The sequence below is a fragment of the Neopsephotus bourkii genome, unplaced genomic scaffold, assembly GCF_033783945.1.
Source record: "Neopsephotus bourkii isolate Nb327-2 ecotype Australia unplaced genomic scaffold, CSIRO-AGI_Nbou_v1 NB_318, whole genome shotgun sequence".
NCBI lineage: Eukaryota > Metazoa > Chordata > Aves > Psittaciformes > Psittacidae > Neopsephotus > Neopsephotus bourkii.
The window spans coordinates 6,735,876-6,749,821 of NW_026900826.1; the positions used below are offsets into that span (position 1 = coordinate 6,735,876).

The 13,946-nt window shown below is 38.8% G+C and overlaps 2 protein-coding genes and 1 long non-coding RNA gene across 7 annotated transcripts in view; 2 read left to right on the plus strand and 1 right to left on the minus strand.

The window, feature by feature from the left end:
• Nucleotides 1-3,706, plus strand: part of ENTREP2 (endosomal transmembrane epsin interactor 2) — a 103,527-nt gene extending 99,821 nt beyond the window's left edge. For both annotated transcript variants that reach the window (XM_061347551.1, XM_061347552.1), the window contains one exon: nucleotides 1,458-3,706. In XM_061347551.1, the coding sequence (XP_061203535.1) occupies nucleotides 1,458-1,643 (186 nt within the window). In that variant the 3' untranslated portion in view covers nucleotides 1,644-3,706. The remainder of the gene's footprint in view (nucleotides 1-1,457) is intronic.
• APBA2 (amyloid beta precursor protein binding family A member 2) overlaps nucleotides 2,887-13,946 on the minus strand; it is an 84,991-nt gene continuing 73,931 nt past the window's right edge. For all 4 annotated transcript variants that reach the window (XM_061347549.1, XM_061347548.1, XM_061347546.1 and 1 more), the window contains 4 exons: nucleotides 11,991-12,203; nucleotides 11,086-11,205; nucleotides 5,147-5,287; nucleotides 2,887-4,425 (listed from right to left, as the gene is read on the minus strand). In XM_061347549.1, the coding sequence (XP_061203533.1) occupies nucleotides 4,354-4,425; nucleotides 5,147-5,287; nucleotides 11,086-11,205; nucleotides 11,991-12,203 (546 nt within the window). In that variant the 3' untranslated portion in view covers nucleotides 2,887-4,353. The remainder of the gene's footprint in view (nucleotides 4,426-5,146; nucleotides 5,288-11,085; nucleotides 11,206-11,990; nucleotides 12,204-13,946) is intronic.
• LOC133209137 (uncharacterized) lies at nucleotides 10,342-13,211 on the plus strand. Its single transcript, XR_009724605.1, has 3 exons — nucleotides 10,342-10,470; nucleotides 12,392-12,605; nucleotides 13,110-13,211. It is a non-coding gene; the product is annotated as an uncharacterized LOC133209137 (long non-coding RNA).

Genomic DNA, 13,946 nt, shown 5'->3' on the forward strand with positions numbered 1-13,946 from the left:
TTTGCTGTCCCAAGTGGAGGAATAATGCATCTTCTCACCTTGAATGAGAATAAAACAGACACAAGGCCTGGAAGAAATCCTATAAAACAAGGGAATTAGTAGTTGTGTAGGAACTTGTATTTTCTAATGCATGTTTAGTAATACATCTTTTTTGCAGGTTTCAATGAATCACCTCGTGCTAGTCTCGTTACCAGAATGCTAGCTATAGAAATGATGTTCCTTTTTCTGTTGGCAGATTTGAAAAGCAGAATGCTCTTAGCACTAACTGTGTTCAGTGTACCTGTAGGGTTTTCAGAGCTGTACAGACAATTACGGATAAGTGCTTGGGGGCAGTTCCCCCTCTTCTGAGATAGCGTCATATCTATGGTATTAGGCTGCTGATCCCCAAATGAGCGAAACTGGCCAAGTACTAAAATAAGATGTAATAACAGTTAAACAGCATGTGAGATAGTTTGATCTGTAGCAGGAACCATACAGCATTCAGTAAAGCTTGCTACCTGTGACGTAGAACAAAGAAGTACCACCATATCTGTAACCTCTGTAGTCACATGGGTAGAAGAGCAGCACTATCAAGACATACTTAATGGTGTTAGTATGGAATTAAATTTTAACAGTTTTATTGCTTAACAAAATGTGTAGGACATTAAATCAGCAAGGTTAGAAAGCTGAAAACTGTTTTCTTCAACTGAAAAGAACACTTTATCACAAAACAAAACAATGTAAAAAATGTGTTTATATAGATCATGAAACCAGAAACCAATGGCCCAGATTTTATCCTGTGTGGATTTCTTAGGTCCAGGGAGACATACCGTTCTGTTGGAGACATACCGTTCTGTTGCATTAAAGAAATGATTTTAGTAGGTTATGGGGGTTTTTTGATACAAAACCCATTATTAACTAGGGAAAGTGCAGGGCATCCCAGCAATCTACTTAAGAAGCCACAGAATTTTTGGTAAAGTACTAGATTTGTGAAGTAGGTTGACAGTTCTATGAACACCAGAATGTGTGTTTACCAAGCTTGCATGTTTTAGTCACCTTCCCCCCTTGGCAAAGCTAGCATCTCTTCAAAGAAAGAGATTAATTTAATTTACACCAAACTTGTATTTGTCAGTTAGAAGGCAGAGCTGCCACCTTTTCCACAGGTTTCCTTTTTGTGTAGAGAGAAGAAAGTACTTGTTTGTACCGTTGTTGATTCAATACTCAGGCATAGCTATGATGACGCCTTTCAAGACTGTGCTTCTGGTAGCCAGTACTCAGCCCTAACTGACTGGGAGGAACATTTCTATCTCATACCGAGAGTGAGAGGCTCTCCAGATGGCTGCATGAACTTCTCTGTGGATGTTCCATTATTAAATAACTCAAGTGAACTAATACTTGGAGACTGAACCTTTTAAATGAAAACATTTCTTACCCTGTTTCCCCGTTTTTAACTTCTCTATTCCTGTCCTTTTAAACAGGTAATCGCAAGTTCCCAGCAGAACGTGAATACCTCTAGAAACAGGCTTCAAGAAGAAATTCATCTTCAGAGCTGTGGTGCTCTGAGCTCCCCAGTTGCATTCTCACGTAGGTCCCATATTGCTCGCCATTTGCAGCGGGACAGGCCTCACAGTTTAATTGGAGTTTGCCGGGAGACCATTCTTTGATAATATTCACAGGTATGTGATTCCAGCAAAGAGAATTATGGAAGAAACCAGGACTGGGAGAAATACAAGTAGTGGATGACTTAACAAGGAAAAAGTGTCTTCTTTTGGAATTCCCCCTTTTTTCACACAGCAGGAGGAGAACGCCTGTTTTTCTGAATGTAAATTTCAGCTCTCATTTTTTGCAAATTTTAACTGATTTGGTAGGCAGATCTCAACAAACGTTTTCCCAACCAGAATCATGTTTATTTCACTGTACTTACAGAAATGCTACTAATGCTGCCTAGCATTTCTTGAAAATCATTGCGGAAGTGCCAGAGACGGGCTGTACAACTTAAAAGTTGTATTTATTTAATGTACCTCGAAGTGTTTTAACTATGATCAGTGTTTTAATAAAAAGTGTTTCCGGACTTTGCTTTCTCAACAACTGATTTGGATAGGAACATAAAGGTGATGCACACGCACGCACAGTGCTGCTTCTAACCCATTTTCCCAGCGTCTTTCATGCCAGGCTAACTGGTCTGTCCTGTTAAGCTCCCCCTCCTGACACTCCGTCCCCCCTGCCTCACATTGCCTTTTTAAATTGCAGTGGTGGCTGCAGTGTGGTTTATTTTACTCTGTTTTGATTGCTCATGAGTTCATTAAAGGAGTAGTGTATGCTATTGAAAACTGACATTGAAGTCAGCTCTGCAAATTGTGACCAAAAGGTGCATTAGGGAAGAAGTCTCTGAACTTCTGCCTTTCCAAAAAGCCTATTTCACAGACTTCTTATGAATGCTGATAGGAACTGAGATGAATTTTTATCTAGCAGAGCCCTGAACACTAGTTCAAAAAGAACTGACTCCAGTCTTCAAGTAGCAGTCTTGACAATTGTGTTACTAAAACATGTCCTTGTGGTTCTGCTGCCTTTATGATTTATTTAACCTTTGTCTTAAAAAATAACCCAAAGGTAATTATCAGTGATGCTAATTTGATTACCAGCACAAACACAGGTCTGCCAAAAATGTCTTCCAGTGCAAGCTTCATCCTGGCTCTCTCACAGGAAATTGGAAAGACCTTAAAAGGTTCTCTTAAAGAACCTACCACAGGTTGACGTTTCAAAGGTTTATTTTTTTTGCAGCAGTGGTTGTCAGTAGCGTTAGTTTCCATTTGAGGTTAAATCATACACTGGTTTCATTTGTGTCACTCTGAGCTGGGCAGACATCCTGTGAAAAGGTCACAAAGGAATGTAGCTGAAGATGGGTAGTTTAAGTTTTACAGAGTCATCCATTTTAATGTATTTTAATTATAGCATGCTTCTGCATTGATGTGAAGTTACAGTGACATCCAGTGGCAACAAGGTATGCTAATTGAAAGCATCTACTCAAGATACTAATGACACACAAATTCCTAATTGGAGAGGTTAATTCCTTTTTTAAAAAAAAATGACCTTTGCAACTGCACTTAGATGAAGAATTAAATGGTCTTTTACTTGGATTTTTTCATTACGTAAACTTACACAACAAACAAAATAAGCAAGCTTCCTTTATTATTTCAGATTTATTAGTGATAGTAGGTTAATTCTTTCCTAAGGTCAGTTGCATGCAACACACTACTCCTTGAAGTACAGTCATCTAAAGTTCTTTAGTTACTGCATGGTAAGGCTTCTTAAGTCACAGTGTATTTTCTTCAAGGCCTTGGCCAAGAAAAAAAACCTAGATGAAAGGTTACACCAATTAACATTTATGTGAGAAGGAATACAACTTTACTACTAGTATTTTTTACCTATACACATTCTAATACTGCTGATGATGCTAGGTTATTTGTCAAAACAATTTACATTCAGAACACATTGCCTTAGGAATACGAATGCTGTATAAAAGACAGAAACAGGTAAGCATGGCTTTCCCATTTTGAGCTAATAGAATCCAGAAGGTAATAGGCAAAACTTAAAGGAAAAAAAGCCCAGCCCAGCACATACATTACACAACCTGTGCAATAAGTTATCCATGAAATAACTCTGTTAAACCATAAAAATCACAAGCATTAAAAATAAATATGTATCTAAATAAATATTTTGATTTTAATCTTGTGGCAATTATTCTTTATTTAGCATATGAAACACTTGTTACATGTTTATGTTCACACCTTGCCAAACAGGTTACACTTGTCATAACAATACCAAGTACTACAGTGTTTTTCTTTACATTAGAGTCTAAAAGTTTTAACTGCAGACATTCCTCCCCATTGAAATACCGTCTGTCGGCACCAGCTTTAAAATTCTGCAGAGCCATCACTTTTTGGGACTGGGATTTTTAGTTACTTGAGGCAGCCATCACTCTCTCTAATTACTTCTCGTTACCGTTTCCTGCGATCTCATTCATCAAGTAGTCACATTCACCGTGTTATCAAACAAGACAGACATACATACATACATCACTCCACATAAAGGTTACAAATAAATATGTTTTTTCATGAGAAAAATGTTTAGAAGATGTTGCAAAATACTTAAATGCTTTACAAAGGTTTCTGTCAGTGATTACTGTCCTGGACTATCCTTCTCATCACTTTTTGGCAAAGAAATAAAATGGAAGGAGAGAAAAGGCAGAGACACCTGTCTGTTCCTTGTTTCGGAGTCCTCAGGTCAGCTTCAAAACCTTCCGTTCATACAAAATACAAAATTCTCTTCAGCTTTGATGGAATCATTTAGTTACTTTGCTGCAAGAGTCCCACGCTAGATGTATAGGGGTGTCTCTTGCCCAGTTAGAAGCCTGAACATGGCAGCTGGCATAGTCTTCATGTGAATCTGTCAATAGAGTTACACAGACATTAACAGAATTGTTACTAGTTTAAAATAATCCACAAGGGCCAGTCTTACTCTCCCTGGGGTATAAGTACGTTTATTGTCCTGGTTTCTATAGCTGTGAATGTTACCAACGTTTCTAGTTCAGTTTTCTGGTTCTAACAAGCTGATTTGCTGTCTTTGCTTTCTATTGTTATACCTCACTCTGGTTATAGCCCTTCATAGGGATGTATATAAACTGCAGGATCTTGTTCACTCATTGCTGATTTCTCTAAAAACACTGGAGAGCGATGTCTTATTCCCAAGGTAAGTTGGAGATGTTCAGTGGAAATTAAATGATTAAGCAATATAAAAATTTGAATCTTGTATCTCTCAGCCCTTTGAATATTGATTTATTTCTATGGCATATTATAATGATAAGCCGAGAGACATTTTCGTAGCTGACATGAAGTAGCTAACATTGTTGAATGATTTCTTCCCTTAATTGGTTTAATTCAAAGAGCTCATTGAAGGGTCAGAATCATGCCAGGAACTCTTGAAAATGAGTGGAAAAATTGTAGTGAGTATGTATCTAATTGTTCAAAGAATGTTAACTGTTTGTTATTAGTGCTCAACTCCAATTTACTGAGGTGGTGGTTTTAATACTATGTTAGACACTTTTCAAATGAAACATGCATTCTTTCAACAGTTAATTCCTTGATGATGTATTTGATTGTTTTCTTACCTCTCCCACTGAATTAGACAGTGCTTGTACTATCTTCTCATGAGCAGTAGCAACAACACTTTGTCCATTGATCTCAATAATACGATGTCCTACTCTTACCCCTCCCCTCTCAGCTATTCCACCTCGCATCAAGCTGCAAATCTGCCAAAAGAAAGTAAAGTTTATTAAACTTTAAATAACAGAGCAGTTATTAACATTTAATATATCATAATGACTGCTGACACTCAAAGGACTCCAGAGGATGCTTGTGAAAAGTACTAAGCAATACTTACATGTTTTTAAATGTTGGTTTGGTTGAGTTTTGGTTTGGGTTTTTGGGTGGTGAGGCCTTGGCACACAATGCTGGGGGAAGCTGTGGCTGCCCCATCCCTGGCTGTGTTCAAGGCCAGGTTGGATGGGGCTTGGAGCAACCTACTGTAGTGGAAGTTGTCCCTGCCCGTGGCAGGGGTTGGAACTGGATGAGGTTTAAGGTCTCTTCCAGCCCAAAGCACTCTATGATCCTATGAAATGCGCATATTCTGATTCTTTTTATAGGCTGTGTTCAGCACAGTTTCCTTTGCCTCTGCAGGCTCAAAAAGGGCATTCTGCTCTCCAGAGCCATTGATTTTCTCCATGTTTTACAGTGCTGCTGGCCATAGGGAGCTCAAGAGGAAGAAGGCAAGTCAAGCCACTGTTTCAACTGATGGCTGCAGGTACCAGTAAAGAGCTAGGCACAAGTTCACCTGGCACAGTCCCTGCAGACACTGCTACTGAAAATTATTCTGCTGTTGCAGCATGCATAATGCACAGGCAGAAAGAAAAATCTCAGTCCAGAATGGAGAATTTTGAGTAATGTTTCCTCCTCCATGGCAGCACCTGTGCTGCAACAGGGCCCTGCCTGACAGACTAGACAGCTGTATGGTAGATAGAAATTGTTGGTAAATTACTTCAGATGACTTAAGCTCGTGCAGCTCATAAAGCAGATGTCTGGTTTGAATCTGTGGAACTGAGCAGAGCTTAGCAGTGCTGGGATTCACCTTTTGTATACTAAGGAAAATCTGGTCTTGGAGGAAAAGAAAGGCGTGCTAGAGCATCCAGTGATGGCTGTTTCTGCAGTTACTGTAGGTAGGTAGAATTTTATGCCAAGAATTCTTGCTTGCTGAGATCTGGTAGTTTACTTAGAGCTAAATACAGATACGATAAGATGTGGCTTGTGTCCCTAGTGAATTTGTAATTTGATTCAGAAACACAGTACACGGGGAGATGGCTAAGGTGGAATATATTGAAGCTGAAACTTTTGTCTGTGGTTGACCAGAATCTTTTCTGTATGGTGCTAGCAGTTTCCTTTAAATTCCTCTTCACAAATAACAATGCTATGAAAAAAAAATGAAGTCCCTTCTTACTCAAGTTCAAGTTATCTGATACAACAATATATAGTTTTTTATATATAATAGATATATCTTAATAATTTAAATATATATAGATAAATATTCATTAAATATATAGGAGCAAAAATACAGAGTTTTGTTTATAAGACCTGTATCAACCTTCAGAGAAAAAAAAATCCCCCCAAACCCCAGAACAAACCCAAAAAAACATTAAATCTTTCTCCTGTAGTGAGATTTATCTTCTACCACGCTATCATTAGTGGCTGAGTTTAACCATTGCCGGTTCGTGAAGTGTTTCTGATGGACTTTTATGGATAGAGGCACCATGGGGACCCTTCACAAAATTGACTTTGACTTGAACTTCAGTCACGTATAATATATTGGTTTGCAGCTTGTCAGCTTTAATCATATAGTTGGCAAGATACGCTGTACTACACACATCTCTTTTATAGAAAGCTTCTCAGTTCAACTCCCTGGTAGAGTTTATTCCTTGCTGTTGAAGATTGTTATGCAGCAATTGGAAGCCAGAATGTGCCAAAAGAAACCTTGTGTATTTATTTTTCAGGATATAAAAGAAAACAGAGACAGTACAGCCAGCTGAAATAAAAGCTTTCAGAGCAAATGGAAATGTGACCTCTTCCTCTCATGGTGTGAAGGAAAGGATAATGGCTTGCCTGTCTATCCAGAGCACCTTTCATTGTGTGTGCTTTCAAAGCACTTTTAATACCATCAGTGAAATTCTTTTTTCTAACAGCCTCAGACATAAGAAGTGGTCTCTTCCTTCAAGAATGTGATCTGCTTGCAGGGAAGGGAGTAGGCTTTCTTTTTGTGAGCATTAAACCTCCTTAATGAGATAGAAACAGACACAGAGCCAAAGTTGCTCTCTAGCCTCACTGGACCTGTTAAGCTGGAGACAGTGCAGATGTAAAGAAATACACTGTACTTAAAGCACACATTTACATGGCTCCTGTCTCACTCAAAGAAGCATTAGGGCTTTTGTCTCCAGCCAGTGGGGCAAGTTTAAGCTGAGCAGTGCCACTAAGCATGATTCTATTCAGGCAGAATTGTTTAGCCTGCTGTAGTCATGAACACAGTGACAGCTGCATTATTATGAAATAAAGCATGATGGATCACAATCTTCTTGTAGGCAAAAGCCTGCACTCTATTTATTGTGTAAACTGGAGAAAGAAAAGGAAAAAAGGAAAAAAGGTATAAACCGTACTGGTTCAATCCATTCAACTGTTACAGATTCTGCAGTGTCTTAGACAAGTTGCAATGCCTCAGATGTGAAACTTAAGAAGCTTCACCATCAGTTTGTGTAGGAAAACATTGATAGAGCAGTGCAAGGCAAACTGACTACTCATTCTGTGTAAATGCCATACATGTAACCTATTAAACCAGGTTTAAAACATTTAAAATGTTTAAAATCCTTATCTCACACCCTTTTAATACTCTATTCAAACCTTGTATCTTATTTCCCTGGACAGTTTAACTAAATAGAAACAAAGGCAAGGAGAAAAGAATAAACGGTCCATTCTGTTAAGTTTTACTGTATTTTCAGATAGAGTTGTCCAAAGTGGGGCATGGGGTAAGTATCTGAGATATCTAGATAGAATGGGATAGATGACTGAGAAATGGTGCATTAATTAGCAGTAAAAATACAACTGGTAATCCATACGTTTGTCATAATCTAAGGAACAAGATGATGATGTGATATGAGAGGACCACTTCTATTTAAATATCCTAATTTTCAAAGTGTAACATAATGATTTTCAGAGAGTGGCTGACAGATCACCCTATGTTTACCTCCCCATCACAAAACATTCATATTTGTTTCATATGTCTCAGTATGCACAGTATTTCTTTTGTTCTTACTGTTTTACAGTTCAAATTTTAGATACATCAGTAGCTTTCAAGACCCAGGAAGAATATTTGGGTCATAAGTGCAAGAGGAATTTTTCAAGATTAACACTCTGATTTATGCTGCTAAAACTTCCAAAGCTGGCACTACTAGCGCTCCGTGAAGCACACTGCAGGCTTTACATTAATTAAACTGTACAGAATACACATAGGAAACAGTTACCTGCAGCGGCCCAGGCTTTGCATCTTCCTCATACCCTATGCAGGAAAAACCCAGTTCAGGCAGTATTTCTGTATGTCCAGATTGTTTATGGGCTATTCACTAATGTACAGCTGTACACACTGCACAGATGAGAGGAGGTGGGGAAAGGGACCACTGCAAAACTGCTGTCAGGACAGCACAGAAACAAGTACCAGCTGCATGCATATTGAGGTGAGGTCATAGTAGTAACAGACAGTTAATTACACCTCTTCTGGCAAGCCATTTATTTCTTCACTGTGCTAATGCTGAGCTGACAAATAAAGATACTCTTTCTAAATCCTGCCATAATTTGGAACAATTGCTGTCAATTACAAAACTACTTTTGAAAAGTTTGCTGTCAAAATACCAGGGAGATGTACCTGCAGAGTCATATTTTCAAATGTTTACTGAGGTAAGAGGGAGTTAGTCTGAGGAAGGACTCGGAGGCCCAGAAGCTTGTCTGTAGCAGTTTAACAAAAGATGTTAATCTCTCCATATTCATTGGCATTTGTTTTCAAACAGAGACTCTTCATAAATTAAATGTCTTGAAAAGCTTTCTTTTTGGTTACCCGAGAACGATTTTTATGCTGAATTTGGTAAAGTTTATATTGGATGTTATCTAAACATTACTCATTTACTGGAATGGATTATGACCATCCAGTGTTGTGATTGTGATCAATGACCAGTAGATGGAGTGAGCATGCTATGCCAAGAAAACAGCCACAGTGCAGATTCCACTAAACTAAGGCTCCAGCTATGTAGGAGATCATTAGCTGGGACAATGCTGTCACTACCTCTGTGACATGGGTGAGGACACGATATGCTTCTGATACTCCTCAGTGTGATTATTTTCCCCTGCCCTAACCCAACACCACCGATGCTGAGACAGGCCTCCTAAAAGACTCGATAGACACACTGTAGTATTGCTCATTGGTCCTTATTTTTGTCTTTCAGTCATAGCACTGTCCGAGCATACTAGATGGAAAAAAAGGATAGCCATTAAGAAATAATGCCTCATCAGTGTTACATGCTGTTCTCGGCACCCTCTGTGAGATCTCATAAAACCAGATCCCATCCCTTTCATTCTTTTTAAGCCAAGACTTGGATTTCCTAACACAGAGTAAGCTACCAGCAATAACCATACCCACTTGACATGCACATGCCCATAGGTGAAAGGGGATTAAGCACAGACAGAGGAGGACAGAAATATGCCACACACCTGATGTTTCTGTATTTTTTTTATGGAACTCTCTCAAGTGTCAGAGCATTAATCCCAAACATGACAAATACTTTAAACTTCTGCTTCTAAAGGATGTCATCCTGGGGTAGGTATCATTCAGAGTGCTTCCAGATGGACTTGTAGCAGTGTTCTTTATACCAGTATCTGCCATGACCATACCATGATATGTGATCTTAGGTAGGAACACTTCAAACTTAGGTACAGGAATAACTTAAAGATGGGTAGCAGAGATAAAAATCTGCTCATGAGCCTTCTGTTTGCTAAAGCATGGTAAGACCCATAAACTATATCCTATAGAGTTACCTGCTACTCTTCCAAGGGTGGCAACAGAAATCTGGCAACTTCTGTTGATGAGTTTCACAGAACAGGGGATCAGAGCCCACAGTCCTTTGTGATGTGGTTTTCTGTGTGAGCAGTCTGATTATTTTTTTTCCTAGACTGAAGGAAGAGGAAATGGTGATGGTCCTGCACTACAGGCACTTCCTAATGCTAGTATCAGCCCCAAAAAGGCCAGGTGGCTACCTGAGCTAGTTGTATTGGGAGTTTGCTTTGCAAAGGTACGGGAGAATGGTATGGGAAGGAAGAACCACGAGAGGGGGACCCTGAGCTGCTCTGGGTAAGTGTTACCTACCGCGTTCATTCTCTGTTGCTGCTGTTACTGTAGGGAAACTGCAGCATGCAGAGGAGAGATACCTGGGCCACAACCTATACCATTACTTGTAATGAGAGGTGTTTAGTTTTAAGAGGAGGACGTTACAGTTACATTCCCATGCTCACTGCCATATAATACAAATAAATTATGCACTCCAGAAGAAAAAATAGAAGTTTTAGTGAGTATGTGCTGAAAGTTAAGAGAAACAGGATCAGAGCTAAGATCAGAATGCTGTAATTATGAAAGCCTGTTTCAGCATAACTCTTCCCCCTCCAACTCTGGCACAGTAATGATAGTTACACATGTATTAGGTGACCCAGATACTACATCAAACAATTGGAACTAGAAATACTGTGGCTGTATTATGTGGGAAAGTCTCTCAAGAATGGCAGTAACTGTTCTCCAGGTGTTGTCCATTTGCATTATATTACTCAGAGATGTGATTATAAAGTTTTGATAAACTAAGGGATCACAGTAGAAAAAGGGTCATGTGCAAAGATTTTTCAGTATTTCAGTGTGTTTCTTTAAAGAAAAAAACAAAAACCAAACCCAAACCAGTTACCAAACACAGAAACTTACAATTCCATTCTGTACACTGAAGCCCAGCTGGTATTTTAAGTCTGGACGTTTTATAAGGACAGTTGTAACAGGAGGGCAGCTGACAATGTTCAGTTTGACTTGTGTCTGATTCTTGAGACCCTGTAAGATATTCCAAAGTTAATATTTCTACAATGGATCTTAATTTGATCTTTCATTAGTGGTTTCCTAATTGCAAGAGCGTAAACCATGTGATCTAACAAAGAACACCTGGTGTAAATAGAAATCCGTTGTTAACTTATCTTGCAAGCTGTTTGGCCCAACAAAACATATCAAAACTTTGCCTTCAGTTACTATAGAAGCTTCAAGAAGGTTTTCAAGAGAGACCAAAACTGACTACATCTTGCCTTTTACCACTGCCTGGCTAATTAATCTCCTGCTGCTGCTCTTGGTAAACCTGCAAACATTAGATGTAGTCTCAGAGATTCCATTATGTCTGGGGAATCCTCATATATTCATTTGATCTGTCTTGTAGTCTACCAGTCCCATCCATTTCCTCTACATGGCGCTCAAAGAAGAATAGTAGATTTTAATCCTGATTTGAATTTGGAAGCTGTGGGAAATCCTGAAACTCTGAGGATAGCTAAATAACTTCATTTAGGCAAGTTTTTCAGACCTGGACCCATTTGTTGATAGTTCAGTAACAAAGCTGCTGTCCAATTTTCCAGTCCTAGATTTCTGTACATTATCACCCCTGAATCTCTGTTTCCAAATCTACTTTTTGCTAATGACAAGACTACTTTTTGGGGTGGGTTTTTTTTCAGTGATATGAAAAATATATCTGCTGGAGATCTTCAGGATCTCCAAAATCAAATTCCAGGATCTGACAGAATATTACATCTCCAGTGGCTTAAAATCTAGAGCATATAGTTGTAAGTTTGGGGTACCTTTATGATCCCTTGGCATGTTGCAAGAGGTAGACCAACTAAACTGGTCCCATTAATGGACATAATTTGGTCTCCAATGCTTAGTTTTCCTGAACGGGCTGCAGGGCCTCCATTCATCATGTTAGCCAGGATAACGGTGGGTAGAATGGATCCCCATCCAGATTCCACAATCACTACCCCAAGAATTTCTCCCTTCTGCTTTTCTAGCTGGAGCTGCAATTAAAAAGAAACAAAACGAAAAACACACATTTTTTGCTTGGCTTCGTCTAAATTTGAGCACTAGCATCTCAGTTGTTCCTGAACAACACCAACAAATGACAATTCTATTCTTTGCCATTAGGTAGTAGGATGACTTCAAAAATACTGTTAAAACTGTGTAATACATACCTGTTTCTTTCCAGGGATATCACCCACTTGTTTGTTGAAGGTCATGTAAATCTTACAGTAAGCGAGAAACTAACACAGTGGTGAACTCTATAGAAGTGGTGGAACTGAATAATGAATGAGTAAATGAATGCCAAGGAAGTTTTATCCACCCTGGAACCTGTCAGCCTGTAACATTTTGTGCCTAAGGCATTGCCTGGAAGTTCAGCTCCACTTTTGCCATCAGCTCAGGTTGTCTCTTGATTTCAGAGTTTGTCTGTCCTTATTTTTAGGCAACGATCTCTTACTATTGTTGTTGTTACTACTATTATTATTATTATTGAATATACCTGTGCATAATAACCTTCTTAATACCTTTGAAATGTGATATATTTGTATTTTTTCTGTTCCAATGCTAAGTTAAACCAAGACTTGATGTACTGAATTTTCACTTGTTTGCTACAAGAGAAGTATTTTGTCATGCTTATATGCACACAGAATCATAGAATGGTTTGGGCTGGAAAGGACCATACCATCTAGTTCCAACCCCCCTGCCATGGGCAGGAACACCTCCCACTAGACCAGGAGAAAAAGTGTGGCCATTTATGGCCAAAATTAATTTATGTCACATAAAATTGATCATTCACCTTGGATTAGATCCTTTAGTCCAGTGGGTTGGCACACAATGACCATATGATCACTCTATTGATATCTAGTGACTGCAGACATATAAAATCATAACCTTTCTATCTGCAGGTATAGGTGGAAAATGCTCTCTTCACAAGAACATGTGTGCTGTACAAAAGAACCTGCAATGGCAGAAGAAGGGAGTGTAAGTAGGAAAGTTGTGACTGAAGGCTTAAACAATCTGCAATTCATCTCCAAGCAAGATACACTTGGAACTCAGCACAGAAACTCTGGCCTTTGGAACATGGGCCCAACCCCTATCACACTGCAGCAATACAAACCAAAGCAGAATCTGGGTGCAACTGCACTCACCACATTCTGGTTTGGAAAGCCCAGACAGTGGCTTTTGTATGAAATGCAAATTGTTAAATATATTGCTGTTGTAGAGAAAGAATCCATTACTTGCAAAATCAAATGTATATAGTTACAACTGTGTAATATGGGCTACTTAAAGGAAATCCTTGCCCTGCAATGCATTACGAATTTGAAACTCTATTTCATGTGGCAGTTTTTCTGGTATTCTAGTAGGGGAGGAGAAATTGGTCTGTGCAGTGCCACAGCATCCTGGACTGTTGGTCGTTTTATCTATTAAGTATGAAATCGCTTACAATGTGCATCAAAATGTATTGTTATCTCTCTAGCACTATATTGGTGAAATGTAAAAACACTTTACACTGTGTACTATGAGTAGCACAGAGCTTATCTATGAGATGTAAATATACTTTATTACTGGTTTGATGAATGGAAGCAGAAAAACCCTGAAAATGGAAAGAAGAAATTATAAAACTTATAAAGATTATTTTAGTAGCACAGAATCGAAGAAGCAATGCATCTTGAGATGTAGACATCCTTAAAATGCAAACAGTATTTCCATGAGAACTACATTCCTCTGAAAAAAAAAAAAAG